Source organism: Heliconius melpomene, chromosome 2 (assembly GCF_056956725.1).
Source record: "Heliconius melpomene rosina isolate 202511_hmr_F chromosome 2, ASM5695672v1, whole genome shotgun sequence".
In the NCBI taxonomy this organism is placed as follows: domain Eukaryota; kingdom Metazoa; phylum Arthropoda; class Insecta; order Lepidoptera; family Nymphalidae; genus Heliconius; species Heliconius melpomene.
In genome coordinates, this window is record NC_140390.1 from 4,581,337 (window position 1) to 4,605,353 (window position 24,017).

General features: G+C 31.6%; 3 protein-coding genes across 4 annotated transcripts in view; 1 reads left to right on the top strand and 2 right to left on the bottom strand.

Moving 5' to 3' along the window:
• LOC146540484 (small G protein signaling modulator 2-like) overlaps positions 1-10,841 on the bottom strand; it is a 40,734-nt gene extending 29,893 nt beyond the window's left edge. Inside the window, exons 1-3 of one of the 2 annotated variants that reach the window (XM_085207032.1) lie at positions 10,516-10,841; positions 7,733-7,839; positions 6,875-7,027 (exon numbers count right to left, since the gene is read on the bottom strand). In XM_085207032.1, the coding sequence (XP_085063158.1) occupies positions 6,875-7,027; positions 7,733-7,839; positions 10,516-10,534 (279 nt within the window). In that variant the 5' untranslated portion in view covers positions 10,535-10,841. The remainder of the gene's footprint in view (positions 1-6,874; positions 7,028-7,732; positions 7,840-10,515) is intronic. The other variant, XM_085207026.1, reaches the window with a different exon arrangement.
• Positions 10,842-12,278: 1,437 nt separating this feature from the next.
• On the top strand, positions 12,279-18,838 carry car (vacuolar protein sorting-associated protein 33A). The gene is made up of 11 exons (XM_085207044.1): positions 12,279-12,527; positions 12,707-12,906; positions 13,212-13,391; positions 13,619-13,739; positions 13,857-14,010; positions 14,457-14,620; positions 15,948-16,118; positions 16,449-16,574; positions 16,869-17,054; positions 17,585-17,708; positions 18,447-18,838. The coding sequence occupies exons 1-11, from the start codon at positions 12,411-12,413 to the stop codon at positions 18,728-18,730; spliced, it is 1,827 nt and encodes a 608-aa protein (XP_085063170.1). The 5' UTR covers positions 12,279-12,410; the 3' UTR covers positions 18,731-18,838.
• A 46-nt stretch (positions 18,839-18,884) lies between these two features.
• Positions 18,885-21,251, bottom strand: Exo84 (exocyst complex component Exo84). Its single transcript, XM_085207039.1, has one exon. The coding sequence runs from the start codon at positions 21,120-21,122 to the stop codon at positions 19,077-19,079; it is 2,046 nt and encodes a 681-aa protein (XP_085063165.1). The 5' UTR covers positions 21,123-21,251; the 3' UTR covers positions 18,885-19,076.
• Between the last annotated feature and the right edge of the window lie 2,766 nt (positions 21,252-24,017).

Consider the following 24,017-nt stretch of genomic DNA (forward strand, 5'->3'; position numbering starts at 1 on the left):
TGCTTTATGAGAGAAAATTTTAAATTATGCCTTTTAATATCGAATTTTAAGTTTTCTCTATTTTTGTACTACTACATTTATTTCACTTTTAGCTTCACGCTATATCTCGCATATAGCAGGATAGGCAAAAGGAACCTGGGAACCTAGTGTTAACACACTCCGTTCCTATTAAGACCCTTCCGTTCCGGCGTATTCCCGAGGCATTGTGTGTAGAATGGTGAAACTCGCGCTTTGCCTAGTTGCAGGAGCGAGGAAATGAAAATATTAAATATTCCATTACAATGAGTGGGAATCAAACTCACAACGATCCACGTGTTCAAATCTTATTACGTTCATTTTTTTAACTTTAAAATATTATGAAATAATAAAGCACGAAACTTTTTTCCGCAACATTAATGTCAATTTCACCTACATATTACAATTTTAAGATTTTTCCTGTCTGATCAGTTCTTTAAAGGTTATTTGAACAAAGTTAGCAAATAATTCAAAAGTTATCAAAGGCCCGTCTGATCCACAGCAGAGATAACTGTTCAAGGTTAACCGTACCGAGTATCTAAATTCAATAAAAACATTAAGCGAATCCTCGACTCTTCAAACTTTTAAGATTCCTCTTAAAGAGATACCAGAAATTGAGAAACGAATATTTGCCGATAAATATTTGTGGGGCTCAACTAAATTGAATATTATGCTGCGAACATATAACTCTTTATTATTTACTTAACTATCATTGAGACCAGTAGTAGCACAGCGGCACAAGGGTGTGACTGTAACGCGACGGTTGTGGGTTCGATCCCCACTCGAGCAAGTGAAATATTTATTTATGTTTATATTACCATTTCTTCGCTCTGGTGTCGAGGCAAAGTGCGGCTTTGAGTTTTCTCACGCAACACGCAATGCCTCCAAATTCAGCAGAAAGTGGGGAACGGAGTGTCTAAACGCTAAGTTCGCTCTGCCTACCCTGCTGTGTGCGGGATAAAGCGTGAAGCTGATAAAAAAAATATATATAAACTATTGTTTTTTGTTTATTTATAAAATAAAACAATTTTATATATAAATATGGTCGTTGTATATCTTCAACGTTACCCTGGATCTGAATTTCACTTGTCATCTGTCACAACTAGAGGTGACATCTTAACAAATAAAGGGAATAGACTAGATATATAGGTATATAAAGTAGGAAATTTACTACGAGAACAGCCAATTTTACACGTAAAAGATTAAATTTGAAAAGTTCAAAACCTATATTTTCATTTTTAAGACATTTTTGTAAACAATACGTCCACAATATAGGTATTCATTTTTTAATGAAACTAGAAATAGGTACGCCGTTTCGGTCCTGCTTAGTGCTCCTCCTACTATATCCTAGTGATTTGGGAATTGGGACCCGTCTATTGAAATACTTGCCTACAATTTATTATTAAATCATACGAGTATATTCCCTCCAGACGTACGAACGCACAGATCTTCGTATTGTACATATAGTATTTGTATACACAGTAGATAAGGCCGTGATGAAATATGTATATATGGAGCTTTTCCATTATACTTTAAATAATAATAATCAGCTTCACTTTGTATTCCGTTCAGCTTTTCGGGCCGAATTCTACAGACATTGGGTGTTGAGTGGTGGAACTTAACGCCGCACTTTTACCTCGACACCAGAGCGAAGAAATGATTTTATTAACTATTTCATTACGTCGGATGGGGAACGAACCCACAACCAGTCGCGTTTACAAGCACATACTAGTGCCCCTGGGCACAACTGGGCTCAACCTTTATATATTTTTTTATATTTTTTTACCCTTTAAATATTTTTTATATATTATTCATAGATATTTTACTTCATTATATCTTAATATGCAATAATTCTAATTTCGCACGCCAGTTAAATTAAATACCTACCTACGAATAATGTATTTCCATTGCTATACTTAAGCTTTATAGAAGAAAAAGCTTTTTTTATACTATTTATTAAAAAATGAATTAAAACATAAATATTATTTTTTTGGACATATTATTTACAAAAGTACTTTCATATTTTACTAACCATTAATAAAGGTAAGTAAAACTATATACATTCTATATATTTATTGATTTTCATATAATAGAATATGAGCATCTAACTATAATGTATAAGTAGGTAAATATACTCAGTGTATAGAAATGGAAGACAGAATTAGGTCAGCTAATACGTTTGGGTTTAAGGATAAAACTTTAGTGGTCCCTACGTAAAGTATCGAAATTGAAAAATCGCACATGTTTTATTGCTCTTTTGAACTAATAAGTTGTTTTTTTTTTTCAAATATTTTCAAAATCGTTGTTGGTAGCTTTTTAAAATGTTTCTTTTTTAATCGAAAGCTACCCGTATTAATAGTTCAAAACAGCAAAGATATTTGCAATGTTTAAATAAGGCAGCCAGAGGACAGGGAGGCATGGAAGCATCTCGTTTGCTCTTCCAACAAGACCTACCAGAACAGGCACGACCTTCAGTAATGACAAAGAAGAAGAAGAAGAGCAATTTTACACCTTACACACTTTATCTAGATACCATCTGGTTTTTCCTACAAAAGGAACGAAAAATAATAGATTGTTTTATTCTCATTCCGCTTTCACGTCGGCAAAAGTCAACAAACCTATCAACCCCGACACACTTTACAAAGTCAACACGTACTAATGTGGTTTGTATCGTAATCCTACATTTGTATTTATCCCTATACGACAATGTTTTATGTGGAGAATATCAAAGTTAATATTTAATATACTTTATAATATATATAGATATATATATATATACATTAATTACTTACTATTCAATTAATTTCAATTAAGTATAATAAATAATTACATGCCTATATAAAAAAGAGCATATTGATGAATTAACTGAGGTCGGTCGTGGCGCAGGGGACAACACATAATGTTTCCAGAATTCGGCGGAAAGTGAAGAGCGGAGTGTCGAGAGCGATGCGAGATAGAAAGCGTTATTTGACCTCATGTGATAGTTGCTTCATTGTTTTAAATGCTTATGGTAAAAATCTATTTGAAATCACCTACGTATATGTTATTTACTACATACTATTTATAAGAGTAAGCTAAATTAATTAGAAACAACGTTACTTCCGTTAAGATTAGAACTCACAACCACCGTATGCAAGCACAGGTATCATCATCGTAAAAGAAGGAACTCTATATTATACTTTTAATTTACAATTTTCTCCGCTTCTTAGCATACTAAATTTTAATGTAAAACAAAGCACTTGTAGAAACAAACATATATGATACATACATATATATATGTATCCATCGGTGGCATCGATTTTACCAGCTCGTGCGTACGTACGAGTACAAAGCGACGAATATAAACGGATATGTACTGTAAATTCATTATTGCAAAACTGTAACTTGTTAAGCTCTATAGCTTTGAGAACAGTGTTAAGACACTCCGTTCTCCACTTTCTGTCGAATTCCTGAGGCAATGCGTGTTGAGTGGCAGAACTCAACCACGCACTCAACAACCACATATATAGTTTTAAAAATATTGTTTCCCGGTGTATCACGAACAGAGTAAGGTAGGCAGAGAGAATTTAGTTGTAAGACACTTCGTTCCCCATTTTCTGAGCGGCGGAAATTCAATTATAAATTAAAATAAATATTCCATTTCCTCGAGTGGGGATCGAACCCACAACCAGTCGCGTTTAACCACCACTCCGTGCCACCTCTTTATGGTTTCATTATTTAAATTAACGTAACGCTTTTATAACAATTTGGTACTGTATTTTTTTTTTATTTTAAAACATATATTACAAAATTTCAATAATATCTATTATATATATAAATATAAAAGGACTTGTCCTCACTGACTGAGGTAAAACGCACGCACAGCCGTAATCGCTGTACGTAGAAACGTGAAATTTGGACAGATGTTTACTTTCGTAATCTGGACATCCACTAAGAAGGAATTTTAAAAAATTTTAACCCTAAAGGGGTGAAATAGGGGTTCAAAGTTTGTATGGCAAAAAATTTAAATAGGCACCGATTTTTATAAAATTTGAAATTTAGATTTTTAAAAGTATTTAATTGAATACATGTTTCATCATTTTCTAGAATTCTCCCCCTAAGGGTGCAAATAAGGGGTTGAAAGTTTGTATGGAAAAATCTTTAAATAGCCACCGATTTTTATAAAATTTGAAATTTAGACTCTTAAGATTATTTCATTGATTACATGTTTCATGGTTTATTAGAATTCACCCCTAAAGGTGCAAATAAGAATGCGAAGCTGCGCGCGTCCGCTAGTCTAGTATAAGTATATTTCTGTACTTTATTAAAATAAATAAAAAGTTCAGATCGATGTCGCGATATCGCCGAGATTCACAGTGAAGAAATACTATGACCTACATGTATGGAAAAAAGAGGGAAAACTAATTACAAGAGAATGTATAAAGATTTTAGTGCATGTGCTTTTTTTCGAAGGTGGGGAACTAGCGAAGTCTTATTACTAGGTTCCCTCTTAATACCGATATGAGCATACATACGTACAAGGGATACAGCATAAAGCTGGAAAAACATAATAAAGTTGAAGAAAGAAATATTTCACAAATTAAACACGCTACGTAAGAAGAGTTTTGTCGAAAATATTAGGCTAGATATTAAATTATTTCGAAGATATTAGTGCACAGTTCAAAATTAATATACCCATAGAATACAGATGGTTTTAGCTTACCCGATCCATCCATCCATACCTATATTATAAATTCGAAAGTAACTCTGTCTGTCTGTCTGTCTTTTACGCAATCAGGGTATTTAATAACCGCTAATTTAATTGTGATAAAATACTCATATAGAGATACTTGAGGGTCTCGGGATGAACATAGGATACTTTTTTTTCTCATATTTGTAATAATTTCGATATATACCCATATATTAAAAAAAATATTAATTTGACATGCAATTTATTCCGCCATGATAATAACAACCGTCGCGTTGCTAAGCAACGATTTGCAAAGTTTGTCGTTAGAAAACGTCACCCAAAATGAGCTTAATGCATCTCTCTATTGAAAACTGAAAATAATTTCATAGATATATTTAATAAATATTCGTATACTTCAAGCGGGCGTAGCCGCGTTCGGGTCCACTAGTACTAAATATATTACCTTAAAAATATACAAAATGAAAAACGGATTGATATTTAACCATTTTCAAGCCACGCAGCAAAGATGAGAAAGTCAAGATAAACATAATCGAAGGCGCTGTAATAGCATAATAGATGAGAGTAATCTATAATTCATTGATCGAGGCCGTCATGGTACAGTGGCACAGTGTGTAAAGGTTGTGGGTTCGATTTTCATTCGGGGAAATTAATTATTATACTAATTATTATTCCTGGCTCTGGTAACAAGGCAAAGCGCGGCGTTGAGCACGTAATGTCTTGAAAACTCGGCGGAACGTGAGTAATATAGTGTCTTAACCATGGTCGTAGGAATGAAAGGGACAGGGTGGTCCAGTCCAAAATAGTCCAAAATAGTCGCTCTAGTCTAAAATAGTCGGTTCAATGGTTCGATCTCCACGGAAACTAGAAAATCTTGTCTCCGCCTAAAGCGTAAACTATTATACACATAAGTTTCAAATATTTAAAGAAGAAGCAAAACCTATTATTATTTTCAAACGAACATTTAAAATCCTAATAAAAATATATATATATAAAGTAATGTCCATATGTACGTATAATAAGTTTATATACCGATTTGAAACGTACGTAACATTCCACTTAATATATTATCGTTCGCTTCAATAATCCGAGACCCAAAAACCTTCGAAACTAAATTTGGCATAAGCTTAGTTTATCCCGGAGGCAAACCCTTTGCCTTATAATATGTGCCTATACAAGAATTACTACGTATTTTTCCTTTCATAGAAATGATTTAACGAAATCTTGATATTTCTTTTTACAATTAACATGTTGAGGCCAAGCCATTAAATATTTTATATTTTTATTTCCTCGCTTTGACAAAGCGTGGAAAGTTTAGTTCCACCACTCAACAGGCAATGTTTCCATTTGATGGAAAGTGGGGAACGGAAGTGTCTGAATGGAAACGATGACACGAAACGTTTGAAATAACATTTTACTGGAAGCAAATTACAGGTTTATATTTTTTTTAAGCTCTACGCTATATTCCGCACATAGCAGCAACCCAGACACCTAGTGTTAAGACACTCTCTTCCCCATTAAGACACTTCCGTTTCCCAGGAAATTAATATAATTAATATCTCATTTCCCCGAGTGAATCGAACCGTCACCTGTCGAGCTTATGGTAGCCTGTTGTCCTCTGCGTCGCGACGGCGTCAATTTAAACACATTTTCAATACTACGTAAAATAATCAGAAATTTTAATGAATTTGAAAATTCCGAGCTACATTTTCAGTTTTAAATAGCAGGTAAATTGAATTTTAAGTTGAATAGCATCTACCTAGCGAGTATTAAAAAGTGTATGTAAATGAAATTAAATGATAATTTTTGATATGGAAAGTTCAGCAGATAGCTTTAGAAAAGAATATCCTATAACGTTTGGATATTAATATACCTGAATATGAAAAATGAATTGAATGAAGTTCAATTAATTACAGTGAGATGAAGTCACAGCATTATTGATATATTTTTAGTTTTCATTTAGTTACAACTCTCTAGAAACGTATTTTGAAGACTTGTTTCTAGTATTGGAATCATGATATTTTGTTAGTAAATACTGTCTTACAAGCGTAAGTAAAGAATTCGTTTAGAAAATTAGCAAAATTTTATATTCACCCAATGCATAATAACATCAAGTGAAGTAAGATCGGCAGTGAAAAAGATATCAGGAGAAATACATCACTAAACACTTACTTTAGCAATTTTATGCAAGAGAGCGGTAGTGGAGCTCGTCTTGAAAAGGCCAAGAGCACGCCTCCTCAACCCTGAACCGAGACAAGCTTCGACTGCACCGCATAGGGCAGTCACCCCGCCGCTTTCTTCGTGAACGAATTTTCGTGTAACAGCCTGTAGAGATTTATGTATTTTATAATAAGTATATTAGGCACTAATAACCTAATATAAAATTTTCTTAAGTCATACAAATCGATTATAACGACGCTTAGAAATTAACTAGCTCGTTCATGAATGATGGAAACCAATCAAAAACCTTTTATTTTTAATAGATAGCAAAAAAATCTATCCTCACACAATAAAAAAATTAATTATTTACATAAAACTTATGTTTTTTTTTTACTTAATTTCATTTATAATTTAATTTTCCAGTGTACAAATATGATATCCAAGTTTATTTTAATGAGTTCCGTAAAGTTTTTCCTCAAGAGAGGAATTATGTCTTGTTAAATGCGGCAAAACACTAATGGCTCTCAACCAAAGACAAAGTTTGTAACTCAAAAGAAATCTAAGTTTCTCAGATGTAGAGAATCAACTTTATTAAACAAAACTTCGTAATTTCATTATAAAGGAAAAAAGTTGTTTATTTTATTTATTTACACACATTTACAATTTTTTCTTTAATGTTATAGATAATTAGATTTGAAAAAATACAATATAGGTACTACCCAACAAAGAAAAAGATCCTAAAAGGGTTCACTTTTTACCTTTTGAGGTACAGAATCCAAAAAATATTGTCATTAAATATAAACACGTATAAAGCTAACATGTAAAAATGAAAAGAGCTAGTTCACTAAAAAACCCAAAACGCAAGATTACCTCTTCCATCAACTGTTTAACTTCTTTCTTTACGGAAGCTATCAGACGTTCCTTTTGCTCAGCATTGGGATCTGTAGCCGCCGGCATTTCTTCTGAACCACTTTCAACTGCACAATACCATATTATATCTTAAATTACAGATATTAATCTATTCTACATGGAGGACAATAGATTAAAACTAAATCAATATGTCAGCTTGCAAATTGACAGCAATTGAAAGGTTTCTTAGAATAGAAATTTTCTTATTGCAATACTAGACGTACCTATCAACATTCGGAAATAATTTAAAGTAAGGAGTGTGTACTCTCTCGGTACATTTATTGGACGATCTTATTAAAATAACTTGCTAAAAAATATACTTATATTATGCTATTTAAAATAATTATTCAAATATATTATTTAAGCAATCATCGCCTCCTTCCCATCGTCAGTGAAGGTTACCACGTTACCATAGAATTATTAATGTTCCGATTTCATAAATGATATTCTTTTAAGAGAACTGTATTCCAAGGTACCAATAACGAAAATATCATAGCTTGCAGATTTACTTGCTAATTTAGCAAAACTACCGTCGTTATTATTACATTATGTAGATTGAGTCTCCTTGATTCTATAAAGTTTCTGAAAACTTCAATCATTTTCCTATAAGTAATGCAAATCATAAAATCCTAGTAATCCTAGTAATTATAAACTTGTGGCCCTCCGTGCTTACACCCGCTTGGACTACATAATTATTTATTTTGCTCATCTGAATTATTTTCATGATCTAATAACATTATCATTTTAAAGACAAAATCCATACATTTAATAACTAAAATGTTGTCTCTTTGTCTGTGCGTTTATTCAAGCTTATTTCTGAAACGGCTTAATCGATTTTAATGCAGTTCTGGTTCGTTTTGGTATGTTTTCCTTAACATTTAATGTTTGTTTTATTATAATAGGTTCACTAATAAAAAAGTCTTGTCAATATAAAGAATCGAGGCCGTCGTGGCGCAGCGGCACAAGGGTGTGACTGTAACGTAACGGTTGTGAATTCGATCCCCACTCAAGGAAATAAAATATTTACCTGCCTACAGAATTCGGCGGGGAGTTGGGAACAGAGTGTTTTAACACTAAGATCCGTCTACCTAACCTCCTGTGTGCAGGATACAGCGTGAAGCTGATTTATTTATTTATGTTTCCTTACAAAACAAACACTACTTTCCAAGTCCTTTTAAGTTCATATAACTTAAACACTTAATGCAGGACATTCAAAGAAAAGCCGGAAATTCACTTGTTGCTTCTTGTTGCTAAGTGCTAGCACACGTCGCTATTAAGAAATAAAGCGTAAAAATGCTATGAAAATTTAGACATTTGTTCTGTACTTTTATTACTGATTGATTAAATAAGTAATTATTGATATCTGATTGTCCCATTACTTTTCTTTTTATTTACAACAATAACAACATTTTATACAAAATTATATACAAAAGTTTTTGTGGCAATTTGTTTTTAAAGTAAATAAATGTTTGTAAGGGTACTTTATGGGTACTTTTCTTTTTTTTTCAGTATTATTAACATATAAAGTATATAACACTGTCAGAATTATCATTATCTTCTCACATCGGAAATGGTTCATAATACCATTGAACTAAATCATACACATAAATGCCTACAATAAAAAATATTAATTTTGTAATAAGCTACAATAGTTATCTTATATTGTCACCAGTTTAAATTAACCAGTTTAATTTAAGTAGATATTACAAATTTATGAAATAATTTTTTGTCACTATAAGAAAAAAGAATGAAATGTGAACCTCAATAACACTTTATTAGAACTTTTCCATTATAGTCTTAAAAGGAATTGGTGTCGATCAGCGTGAGAAGTCTTCAAAGTGCGAGCTTTGGACTTTGTAAAAAAAATTAAATGGAATTTTCTCGGAAATATTTTTAAAAAAGATTTATATTTTTATATTCTTAACAAAATTCAAGGTTAAACCTTAGCTTAAACCTTACCTCTTTATTATTTTTATTATTTCATTTCCAAAAGCTTTTCACATACTAATATAAAATATACATTACATAAAATTTGATATTTACTAAGTAAAAATATAAAAAAATAAGAGAACGGAAAAATACTACCAAAGCCATTACTTTGAGCCGTCAATTTGTTTTCCAAGGCTCCCCCGTTCTACCAAGATTAATCGCTTAGGTACGCGTCTTGGAAACCCTCAAATATAGTTTAGGATATTAATCTTATTCCTAAGCTTAGCTATTAATATGAAAAATTGGACCCAGTATATCGTGATAACGTTGTATCTATGCAATATCTTAGAACCATTAAGGAAACCGGCTACGTCACCTCTTCTAATTCGTTTTCTATCCCAATTTAATAAAATTATGTATACCAGTATATTATTACGTTACAAGTCAAAGGTGTCATATTGCTTTAGAATTTAATAATAAAATTAATTATATTATTTCAAAGATATTTTATTTTAATTTAAATTAGCCTAAATTAGTTATTCACATTTTCCTTATAAACAAATATATGAACTTGACAATAAAAGTTAAATAAAAGCTAAACTTTATCAGCATAAAAACATTTTGAAACATCACATGGCCGTTCCTTCGCCCACACTCGTTGTTATCTTTACGTCAAAACGAACAATTAGACTGGCCTACAAACCGTGTTGTATTATCATAATATTTACATTGCAAAAAAAATAGGAAACATATAGTAAATTTAATTTCAATATAATTACATATTTATATTTATAAATTAGTGTTAAAACACTTACCTTTATTTTGGGCGGCCATTACGTTTAACAACCGATGTAACGAATAGCATTATATCACATGGCTCACTTTTTTGATGTAATTATTCCAAGTTACGGGTACGGAACGTGTTTACAATCTCACTGATGGTTGAAAATGGCTTGTTTAGTGGAAAAATCGATGTCGCGCCGCGCGCAGTCGGCTGCTGGCGATAAGGTCCTGAAATACGAACATATCTATCTTTCTGTTGATATATACTACCTATTCTGAAATTTGGGCACGTACCGCCTCGAAAATGGCTGATTGGCTAGATTGTATGGAATGTTATTTCAGATACAAAGCTTCGTTCGAGCAAACGGGATAATAAAATTTCCTCTTCCTCAAATATTATTTCGTGTTCGATTTCTATACATTGCCTTTCGTATGTACATAGGATTATATGATAATTTTGTTATGTTATGATGGTAATTAAAATGTTTACAAAATTATATCTTTATTTTATTTATTTATACTTTCATTTTATAATTATTGTGAAAGGTCGAGCTAACACTATATTGAAATCATTAAAAAAATCAAATCATTAAAGCAGCTTCACGCTGTATCGCTCACACAGATGATGAAGCAAAGGGAACCTAGTGTTAAGACACTTGCGCGTTGAGTGGCGGTACTCTTTGGAAATTATAATGTTAAAAATTATAAAAAGTAAGTTAAGACTGATATAAAACCAAAAATTGTAATTTATAACAAGCGACTGGTTCTAGTAAATTTAAATTTCCATTTCTTCGCTCTGGTGTCGAGGCAAAGTGCGACGGTTAGTTCCAACGAGTAATTAATTTAGGAAATACTGCATTTACAATAAACAGATTTTTTTGTGGAGAGGGACAAGGCAAACGAGCGTTCGGGATACTAGGATGGAAGTGATCACCGCCACCCATGACCCCGTGCAACACCAGAGGAGCTACAGGTGCGTTGCCGGCCTCTGAGTTGGACGATATCATATTTATCTACTAATATGATACCGTCTAATATCGTCTAAAAAACTTTACTTACAACTAATTTCCAAACACTCTTTTAAAAATAATAAACTCTTACATTTTATTTTATAAACTATGAACTGGTTGTTGTTGTTGTTCTTTATTTATGGTGTCTCTCTCACTAATCACTTCGTCAATATCACGGTTGTATAGAAAACACGCAAGAGATCTTTAGATTAATATATATTCATAAGTGAAGGTTAGTAATTAATAAGTAATATTTTACAAAGTTGTTAGCTTATACATATATTTAGATCCAAATGTTTTCTTACTAATTATTATTGGTGGTACTAATTATCAATCAATGCAGTGTACAAAAAATTACGCGCCAAAATATTTGCTAAATCTATCTTTGACAAGATGAAACGGAAAAGGAAACTAATTATTTTAGGGAATGTTGCCACATAAATAATTTTTGAAAAAATTTTAGCATAATATTTAATTGTGCTGAAAAAAATAATCATGATGATACCTCATCATAAATACCACAACATTGTTATAATTTATAGCATACGAATCGCAAATCTCAGACACTACTTAGAAGCCAAGTAGGCCCAAGGGCCCTGCTAACACCCTCACGCTAAGCCTATGAAATGCTTAGAAATTTCTACTTTAAAATCTTTCTTTATTAACATATTTAGGTTTATTGCTTAAGTTGATAAAATATATGATTAAAGTTTTTAAGTTTCCATTGTCTGTATTCTTATTGAGTTTCTTAATGACTTATGGTTTTAAGGCGTATACAGTATACAGAATACGATTTGACAAGCAATGTCAAATCAACTTGTACACAAACAGAAATAAGAAAAATTTATTTGTTGAAGTGATAGAGATAGACAGAAGTTGCAATTAAAATTATTATTATTTATTACTATTTATAAAAAATGAAAGACACAAAAATGAGCACCCATCTATCTGGTGGTCGGTTGAACGTGGCCATTTTACAGGAAACTATGAGAAAGGAATTATTAAATTTGCTTGAGCAATGCGAAGGACCTAAAGTGAGCATAATATTTTTTTATTTCATAGATATAACTATCAATCAATCAAAAATGATATTATATTAAACTGATGCATTAAACTACAGAACTTATACAAGTAAAACTATATCCCAATAGTAGAATTTACTAATGGAATCGTCATAACTATTTGCCTATTAAATAATGTAATAAAAATTTAGGTCACAATTTGGGATGAATGGCTAGCAGGACCTGTTGGACTGGTAGCTCAGTATTCATTACTTATGGAACATGAAGTTGCAGATATGTTTCCTCTAAGACCTGGAAGCTTGCCTACAATTTCTGTTAAACATATTATTTTCATTGCCAGACCAAAACTAGTCTTGATGGATCTTGTTGCAGATTATATCCTATCGTTAAGGTAAAATTAAATTTTATTAAAATTTACAAAGTAATTTATTTTATTTTATGTTCTTCTTATTTGGAATCTTTATTATAACAGCACAAAGTTATTTTTTTTTACTTCACACTGTATCTTGCTATAGTGCTAAGACATTGCTCCTTACTTTCTGTCCGATCTTTGAAACATTATGTAGGGTGGCAGAACTTCATGACACATTTTGTTTCCTTCCTACCAGAGTGGGGTATGGGAAATAATTAATTCTTCTTAGTAGGAATCAAATCCATCATAAAAAAAATATATAAAGTAAGAAAATATTGTTACAGATCTAAACAAAGTACTCCAGTGGAATTTCACTTATTTTTTGTGCCTAGAAAAAGTGAACTATGTGAAAAACATTTAAAAAACAGAGGAGTGCTTTCAAATCTTACACTACAAGAATTCAAATGTGATATATTCCCATTTGACAGTGATGTTATGTCTTTAGAGTTACAAAATGATTTTAGGTAAGTTAGTCTTAGGGTCGGTTTCACACTAATTCTAGTGCACTACATTCTGTAGAACATGTAAAGATAGAATGCTAGGTTAATCATTGTAATCGAAAACACACTACAACAACAAACCTGTAGTGTATTCACCACTTTTTAAATATTTCTGTCTGAACCATTAATTTCTTTTATAATATAATTATAAATTATTAAGTTTAATTATTTAAATGAATAATTATTAACAGAGAAAATTATTTGGAAGGTGATCCAACTTGCCTATATAATTCAGCACAAGCCTTACGCACTATACAACAACTATATGGAATAATACCTAGAGTATATGGCAAGGGTCAAGCAGCCAAACAGGTAAAACTATCTGCGACTTATTTAACACTATAAATTTCATTTTTTTTTAATATTTTGAATTTCTTTATAAATACATATACTTTTAAATGTTTTAATTTTTTCATTTCAATTTGGTAGGTATGGGATCTTTTCTGCCGATTGAATAAGGAGGAACAAGGTTCGGGACCGAGAGGAGCTTCTACATCTTGTATAGACCAACTGTTATTGGTTGATCGTGCTGTAGATTTTACTAGTATTATGTGCACTCAACTCACTTATGAAGGGCTCATAGGTAAGTAATATATTTATTTTTAATTCTCTTAGTGACGGGACTCAATACATGTCCTAAATTAATAAAAACGTGCCAAATGTCTATTTTATAGGTCCAGTATTTTCGTAGTAACCTAACCAAGACCACATATGGACTCCTCTGACTAAAACTTTGTTTCCGAAACTATTTCATCAAAGGTGGCGCGGTATGCTACTATGCTATGCTACGGTTATCGTGTACAAACAAGTATAAACTATTATATAATATTTTAATTTTTTCACTCTGATGACGAGACAAAGCACGGTGTTGTGTTCCGCCATGCTACACGCAATGTCTCAAGAGTTTGACATAATGTCAAGAGCGAATTATTTTGACAAGGTTCCTTCTGCCTCCCTGCTATGTACGGGATACAGTCTGAAGGTAAAAACAATATAAAGTAATAAATGATATATATTTTTCTTATATAGATGAATTATATGGTATAAAAAGTTCCACCGCCACGTTCCCCGGACACAAATTTGTCAGTCCGGACGACGCGAGCCCCGAAGTGACGGCTCGGGAGAGAAAACGAATTATATTGAACTCCAGTGAGGAATTATTTGCAGAATTACGAGACGCTAATTTTACAACGGTAATATATTTAATATATTTTTTTTATTTCACGTAACTTTATAGCAGGACAGACAGAAAAACGTAATGTAAAGACTCCGTTCCTCCGACTCCCGCACTCCGTTTTCTATTTTTCGACTGTTTTTGACGGAAATTAATAGAATTTAAATGTATCTAATGATGTCCCGGAGTGAATATTGAACCCACGATCATCGTATTTACACTAGAGGATGTCCCACTGCACCACGATTGTAATATTATGTAGGTATACAGCACGGTACACATAGGAAATTAAAAAAATATAATTATATAATCACTCTACAATTAAACATATATATAGTATATTTTGTGTTATACCATTATAATGTGAAGCTATGAAAAACTCTAATAAAATATTTTTAAAAACATTATTTTATCTGTACTTATATTTTAATGAATTATTTTTATAACATAGGTAGGTATATAGCTTTTATCATATGTTGGTAGTGTCGCAACAAATGTATCTATAAAAAAATATTTTTTATTACATTTGAAAAAAAAAATAAGACTTGAGCTAACAAGACTCCTGCGATTTTTCTTTACTTATATACTGTCAACGTGCCAATTAAGTAGAAAGCGACAGCCGGAGGCAATCAACGAAAGGAAATAACGTCCCTTTCGGGCAACTTAATATAACGTTTTTCTATTTCTTTTGATAGTTTTTGGGGCACGTTACTTCATTTAACGTGACTTCATTTTTATGTTCAAAATATTTCTAGATTAAAGCTTATGGGTTGAAAAGCTCGTGGCTAAGTATCATAAGATAGGAGATTCAAAGATATTATTAAATATTCGGGACCTTCAAAATATTGTAGTTCAACATTATATGACGATATTGAGGCGTAATTGGGGAAACTTAGTGGATGCTTTTCATCTGCACATACCTATTTTAAAAATCTATAATTGGCAGTTATCAATGTAAAAAAAAACCAAAATAATGATTTTTAAATGTTTTGTCCATTTGTCGGGTTGTATGTGCACTTGTACACCATCGCAAACGGCATAACCTATTGAGTTACAGTTTTCTCTATTGTATTTTGGCAATCTTTAATATTTTAATCGGTTCAGAAATAAAAAATAAATCAATGAATCGAAGAAGTTAAGTTTTCAGAAGTCGGGAAGAAAATATTTATAATTAAGCTAACTCCTACAATTAAATTGCGCAGCGATGTGCAACTAACTTTAAGTCAGCTACGAATCGTCGACGATACTGTACCACTTTTTTATAAAAAAATTATGGTATTATGGTATCAGTTGAAGCTTCATTTTTGGTTCATGTCTTCGATGTTTTATTGTTTTTACATATACAGGTGGGGGCAGCTCTATCCAAAAAGGCTCGTGTCATAAAAACTCAATTGGATGAAAGACACAATGATAAATCAGTACAAGAAATAAAGCAGTTTGTGTCCCGCTTACCGCAGATGTTGGCCAATAAGCAGTCTTTGGCCACGCATACCGCCATTGCGGAATACATTAAAGAGGTAAGTTAAAATATATATATTAAAAAAAACCACACAATCAGCTTCCCGCTGCACACAGTAGGAAACCTAGTGTTAAGACACTCGGTTAAGTTTTCACTTTTCACTGCGTTTACAGTTACACTTTGTGTCCCTGCGCCTGTTCTGCTCTTCTCTGGTTTTTTTTATAAAAACTTAAAATTTCTTACATCATTAAAAGTGAATGTTCCTATTAAAAACTGTTTTTGAGGCTAAGGCTTCTGAGAGTAAGACGAACTCTTAATTAGGACCTTTAATTTAATTTGAAAACAATCAAGATAGAAAGGAAAATTAATATTTAAATTTTATTTACAGACTACAGATTCCTTTGAATTTCATGACACCATACAGTGTGAAGAGGACTTCCTAAACTGCATAGATAATGAAAAAGTTTGCTCCTTCATAGAAGACCTGATTGCTCAAAAATCTCCTATAAATAAGGTAATAAATGTCCATTGTAGCGCAATGACACAAGCGTGCGACTTTAAACGGGAGGGTTGTGGGGACGATTTCCATACGATAGTAGATATTTTATTTATTAAACGAGATTTGGTAGACAGACAGAACCTTATGTCAATTACTCTATTCTCCACTTTCCCGAATTAAAGACATTGCGTTTAGTAAAGCGTAATTCAACGCCGCATTTTGTAATTTTTAGACCAGACTTTTCAAACTGTAGGTATGACGGTCTATAAATAGCAATAGATATTATTAATAACTTTTATATACTTTCAGGTGCTTCGTTTAATCTGTCTCCAATGTGTAACAGGATCAGGTTTAAAACCGAAAGTCCTAGAATACTACAAACGCGAGCTAGTACAAGTGTACGGACTCAAAACATGGCTAACTCTTTGCAATCTTGAGAGATGTGGACTATTGAAACCTCAATCTGGAACACGACAATATGCTGTATTGAGAAAGGTTTGTGTAATTGTGTATTTATGTTTACGGCCACCGTGACTGTAAATGTAAACGCGACACTTGTGGATTCGATTCCCACTCGGGAACAATGACTTATTTTCATTACCTCGCTCATAATAGAACTAGTAGCTGTGTTTTGTTTGGTAGCGACAAATTTCACCATTCTACATGCAATTGGAAAAAAATGAACCTAGTATTAAAACAATACATCCCCATGTATTATTTTAACACTAGGTTCCCTCTGCCAAGCTGAAAGAAAAGGAAATCGATTACTAAGTAACGTTACTTATTTACTTACGTAGTATGTAGGGCACTAATGTGATTTAACTATTATCGCCTTATAATATAATGATTATTTATTTATAGTCTGCTCTATTTTAAAACTTGATATTTAATGTTATGATAAAATTGGTTAGTAGTTGGCAATATTTAAAATATCTTTTTTTACTCTTTTATAGGCAAGAAAAAATATTTCATAATAAATAATAGTATTTTTGTATATTTTTACTTACGTTTTTATATTTTTATAGGCACTGCATCTAACTATGGATGAATCGGAATTAGATACAAAGGAAAAGAGTTTCTTGTCATGCAAGTATGTGCCGTTAAGTGTACGCCTCAGCGAACATATTGCTAAGAATAAGGGATGGACTGGTGAGATATTTAAACATTTTTAATAAGTAAAGATTATTTTTATTTTTTATAGCGTGGAATTAAAGTTTTTTGTTCTTTTCTTTTTTTTCGCTTTGCCTCGTTACCAGAGTGAGGATATGAAAATAATTCAGTTCTCCCTGATAACACTTATTCTGCTATGTTCATTTTGCTTAACATTAGTTTTAAAAAATCGAGAATATATTTCTAGATTAAAAAATGATTTTATTTGATGAATCAAATTTTAAAATAAGAATAATATAAAATATGAACAATTACGATAATACCACATTAACACAACATTATTGATAAAAAATTATGCAATCGTTATCTGTATATGTGACTCTGGCTACAAACGATTATTTATATGACGCATATTCAACAAGGTTAAACAAAGTAAATTAATGTTGTTTTTATAATGAACTCTAAATGAACATTTTTAGAAATGATAAACAAGTATAATTAGGCAAATGTATATCGAATGTTTCTCCTTTTATACTAAACTATTTGCTAAAAAGTAAACATAAGAAATCTATTTTTTTATATAAGTAGGTATATTCAAAATTATTATTGTTTGATACCACTTTTGACTCATTTTAGTTTACCTGTAAATCTTTGTAGAAATCATAAAAACGAATGTTTCATTTATATACAATTCCATTATATTATGTTATAAATTTTAGATAATTATAAACTTGATGTTGGAGTAATTAATCATATATTATTTTTAATACTTTTTAGGAATAGCAGATGTATTAGGTTCTCTACCAGGACAAACAATTGATGAACTACAGAGCCTACAGCCTCGCATGACCCGACGTAATTCTATTTCTAGTGAAAACTCATCATCTATTGAAAATCCTAAAGTTATTTTAGTTTTCTTCATCGGAGGTTGCACTTATCATGAAATATCAGCACTGAGAAATATCAGCCAACAAGAAGACTCTAATGTGGAATTTGTAGTACTCACTACAAAATTGATAAATGGCAATACATTTATTGAAGCGCTAATGGAATCTGATTAGAAATGTTATTTAAAAATATAATATATATATTATCCATAATCAAGTTACTGCTAATTTTGTTTATATTAGAATTCAATAAATATCATTGAAATATATTATGTGAAAATATACTTTGTTTTATTGAAATAAATATGTACTAAAATAAAACCATATGAACCATGTGTTTTGGTTTATTAAAATTTCATATTATTTAACTTTGCATATAATATAAATTTTAATTTGATCAGTTTAAATAAATTTACAAAAATCTTGCATGCTTACTGTCTATGTATTACAATTATTAAAGCTTCAGCGTAATAAAATAATTTATACACCAATGTTAACAGAACTTTGGATTTGACTATTTTCATAAATATTCATTACTGGTATATTTTGTGATGTTAGATTTCTTCGAAATGTTGACACCATATTTCTTTGCTAAATCTAATAATTTTTCATTGTCATAACCAATTTTTTCCTTATAGCTTTTTATCAGTAGCAGCATTAGTGTTTCCAATATAAATTTTAGGTTTTTCTGAATGTATCCTGAATCACTGTTAGAAGTGAATGTAAGGCGTGAATTAAATATAGCATATATACAGTCATCGACAACATCCATCATATCCTTCGTAACTATTTGTAGGCCAACATTTTGTACAGTAAGTATAGACTGAGCAAACCATATGGTGCTACTTGATAAGTCCACCCACGTCTCATTTATCACATATTTTGTTAAGATAAGGCCTAAATTTTCCACTTGTATCAAAAATTTATTAACACCAGCTTTTGTATGCATATTTACAGGGGTCCATTTGTCTTCTGATATCTTATTCTTCATTGAGTCAACAATTTTTTCCTTATACTCTTTTAAGGCCTTTATTATGGGTGTCCTTAAACAGCTGTTCATCTGAAATCTTAAATCTAAACCAAATTCACAAAATAGAGTACATTGATCACGTAAACTCTGAACACATTCTAAAACAGAGTCTAAAGCACACTGTGGAGTAAATATTTGTTTTATAATCTGACTCATTAGAAGTCTAAGTTGCATACTAGCCCACACTATGAAAGCACTTAATTTATTTTTAGGGAATAATGAGATAAATTCAGTTAAGGCATCGCTCAATGAGCAGAAGAACACTTCACCCACTTGTTTAACATAACTGTATATAGAACCTTCAAGTTGAACACCTTTTACATGAGCTCTGACAGTATGGCTACATATATCTAGGAAAAGTTCACAAGCCTGACTAGTCATATTAAATTTATTGAGTATTAGTACAGGAGGGCGGGATGACCTTAGACCACCCCTCGGACTCCAATTGTGAGTTACATCAAGCTCCTTTAGCAATATTTCAGTTAAAGACTTTTGTTTCTGCTCTATCTTCTTCAATATTTCATTTCTTTGCGGATGGTTGATAAAATCCACTGAATTCAACGTGTTTTGAGCAGATATCATTAGCTCATAGGTCTTTTGAAAATGTCTTTCGACAATAAGCACATCTAATTCTTCTGTAACATCAGTGAGCCAATCAGGTAAAGGAGTTACCTGAGGTGAAGGTATTTCTTCAACTGAAAGGCTTGGGGACTCCAATGATTCATGTTTAACTTTATCTAAGGAATCTTTTTTCTTTTGTTTAGAATTTTCTTTATCAACATGCATTTTTTTAGCTATATCAAATTTATCAAGCCAGTCTTTTTTTATTGCTAAACTGTTACATTGAAATACTCTAGTGTCAGGAAAAGCTAGCACCTTAAAAGCCTGTTTGACAGTACCTAAATCCCGAACATTAACTACTGCTATGGTACTAATAGGGTAACTAGTCTGAAATTTGTACCGCATTGGCCCTCGCCGGTTTGAAATCCAAGAGGTTAACATTAAACAATCATTAAATAAATAAACATGCATTCTTTGAAGAGCAGTGTTCTCTTCAGCGTCTATCTCTAGAAGATCGCCTTCATGTAGCAAGTAACGTTCTGGTGCATCTAATAAATTCATACACCCTTCTACTTTTTCTGATATAGAGTTAAGTTTATTCTTTCGTTCTTCTTCGGCTCTCTCTGCTTCTAAATTATGGTTGTCTAGTGACTCACGAGATAATGTATTTTCATTTCCTAATATAGAAGCTTGTGATAATGTTGTAAGAATAATTCTTTGGTCGCTTAACAAATGCGACAATTTGTACATTTCGGTTTCTAAGTGAGATATCTCCGTAGCAGTTTCAATAAACTGCATGTAGTTTTCGTACACATTTTTCTTTAGAGCACTAGCAGTTTCATCAGCTAAACCTTTGATTTTCTCCTTTTGCTGGGCTAGCTCCTCCCCTCCGACACATGACTTGGCCAACTCCTTTACATATCGTTCCGGAACAAAATCTGGCACCGCAAACTTTTCCATATTAATATCTGACATTGTTTTGCATAAATATTTACAATTACGTTAAATAATTAACAATAAATATACTGTTTCTCACATCATTCGATAATCGAACGACAGGACGTATCAATCAACCCGTCAATGTCAAACTTAACTGGCGTTTTGTAGTTTGTACTGTCATCATTGTCATGTCAATTTTTAACTGTCAAATATCTTTTTATTTCCCGGCATACAACGTATGGCAGCAGTTACGCAGCCTAATTTATTTAAATTTAAACGAAACGGTTTAGATCTAATTAATTAAAGTATTTTTTTCAAATAAAACTTCTTTACGCACCGTACAGTACCCACCGTACACCGTACAGTACACAAAATTGTATAAATCGTAGGACATATAAAAATAACAAATATCTCATAATTTTGTACTTTAAGGTAAGTGACGGTAACTTCGTGATAGTACGTGGTTTCGTGAGTTTTGCTTCTGGCAAAAATAATAAGCAATTTAAGTATTATTTACGGAAATTATATATTGGTATATAATCTTTATACTTTCAACTGTCTAAAAACTAAGTAACAATATTTTAATGATAAAATTGAGCGTATAGCGACATTTTAAACGCAGAGTTGGCTACAAACTGCATTGTAACGTGTCTGCGATGCTTGCGACCGTAAGACTAGCGTAAGAATTTCTTAAGGTTGTAGAAAGACAAAGGTAAGTTATTCGTATAAAACATTGAATATATGCTTTTTTGTATTCTATAAAAAAACATTTTATTGAAAAAAAAAATAGATGGAACCATAAAATTCTTTTAAAATTGCAATAAATCGATTCACGAAATAGCAGACATTTTATTTATCAAGTGTCCGCTATTTCGTGTTACTACCGAATTAGGGAAATCTTAGATACCTTTTAATAAATTTATATTTATGTTATAACTAAGATAATTTAAATTTAAAGCTTAAAATCAGTTACTGTATTTATTAAAGTTTCTCGTGATCGAAATTCGGTATATGTTTTGTCCACTTAAATTTCTATATTACTATTTTAAAAGTAACCTGAATTGGTAATCTTAAGCTAAATTCGTATAGGTACTGCCAATGTAATTTTATTTTTTAATCAACCTTTATAATTTATTTTTGTGTATTTTATCGAATATACGTGGTAGTTAATGATTACTTTACATAATGTAAAAAATACTGAATAAACAGAACTGCGGAAGTTACTAAAATCAGTAACACGAAATAAGATCCCCTACATTTCATTATTTTCTCTAGCTTCGTGACAAATAAATCTACATAAAGTCAGCACATTGACTTCTTTGTCTTTGTTATTAGTGCTTATCTTAGTCTTGTTATAAGTCTAAATAAAGATCTTGTTATTTTTTCAAGAATTTTTCAAGAATATAATATATACCTACTAAACACAAAACGCCGTACAAACTGGTTGCGAAAATATATAGTTCTATAAACTGGCATACCTAGCTTCAAAAAATTTAACTTGAATTTTGAGTTTTTTTATATATTTTTTATAAAAAATATATATAAAAGTTCAAAAATGTAGTTTTTTTTAAAACTGAGCTTTTATAATTTGTAAATTATAAAAGTTGGGGCTACTCGTGGCGCAGGAGTACAAAGTGTGACTGTAAAACCGACTGGTTGTGGGTTCGATCCCCACTCCAGGAGATGAAAATAGGAATAGTATAGAAAATAGAAAATATTTATTTAAATTTATATTTCAGGCAAAGCGCGGCGTTGAGTTGTGCCACTTAACATGCTGTGACTCCGGAATTCCGCAGAAAGTGGGGAACGGAGTGTTTTAAAAACACTAGGTTCCTACCTATCTACCTACCTACCTATCTACTTACCTACCTCCTAGGTCTATCCTCGATTTGATTTTTTTTATAAAAGTTTTAATGTCGTTAAGCTGATCTACCTATTTTTTTATTTACAAATTCTTTACAATCAAAACCAATAAAGGTGTTAATTTTTTTTATTATAAAACCTCACTCGCGAGGTAAAAACTTGTCACCCGAAATACAGGACACAAACTCACGAAGTTAGAAACAGAGCTAAATTTTATCACGAAGTAGGGTTCAAATTAGAGGTCCACAAATAAATTAATATAAAAATTAAGGTTAAGTTAAACCGCATAATTCACACATTAAATTACTGCCAAAAGACCCGCTTTGATCACACTAAAATTTGCAAATTCATATAACCTTTAATAATGTATTTACAATAGTTTAAAGTTATGAGAGCCTTAAACTGCCGAACTCCCGTACCATTACCGTACATTTACCTTAAATGGTATACACACTTGCGGTATATTTGATATAAACACAAGATATTATAATATTGGCATCGAGAGTGTGGATTCACCGTTAAACTTAGGGTTTAACTGAATCACTCGAGTGTGGATGCCAAGCCTATGATCGCCAAGCCTAGTATCGACAGCCTCTAGGAGACACCTCGTGAGAGAGTGATTTGGCTTAACGTGGTATAGTAGTCATGAGTCTCGCTATTTCCACGTAAATCTTTTAATGAAACAAAATGAAATATCTGTTGTATCACTAGACGTCGGTTAGAAATAAACAATAATATTAATTACCACTATAATAATTACATAATAAGAAAATAACATAGGGGAATTGTGCTTAAGACGGCATACTATGATAAGATGACACACTACCAATATTGATGAAACTATTAGCGCTAAGTGCGATCTTGTGACGTTTTAGAGAGTGTCTGTAGATGCAGCTAGTGCTTAAATTCAGTATGGCTGAAAGTGAATGCAGATGGGCCAGTAATTCATGTTTTCGTTATTTTCAATTGCAACAAATTTTTCTTTCGCTTTTGCTTGATGGTGAAAAGACATGTAAGATTTTCTATTTGAACTAATTATAAATGTAAAATAGGATTATTATATGACAC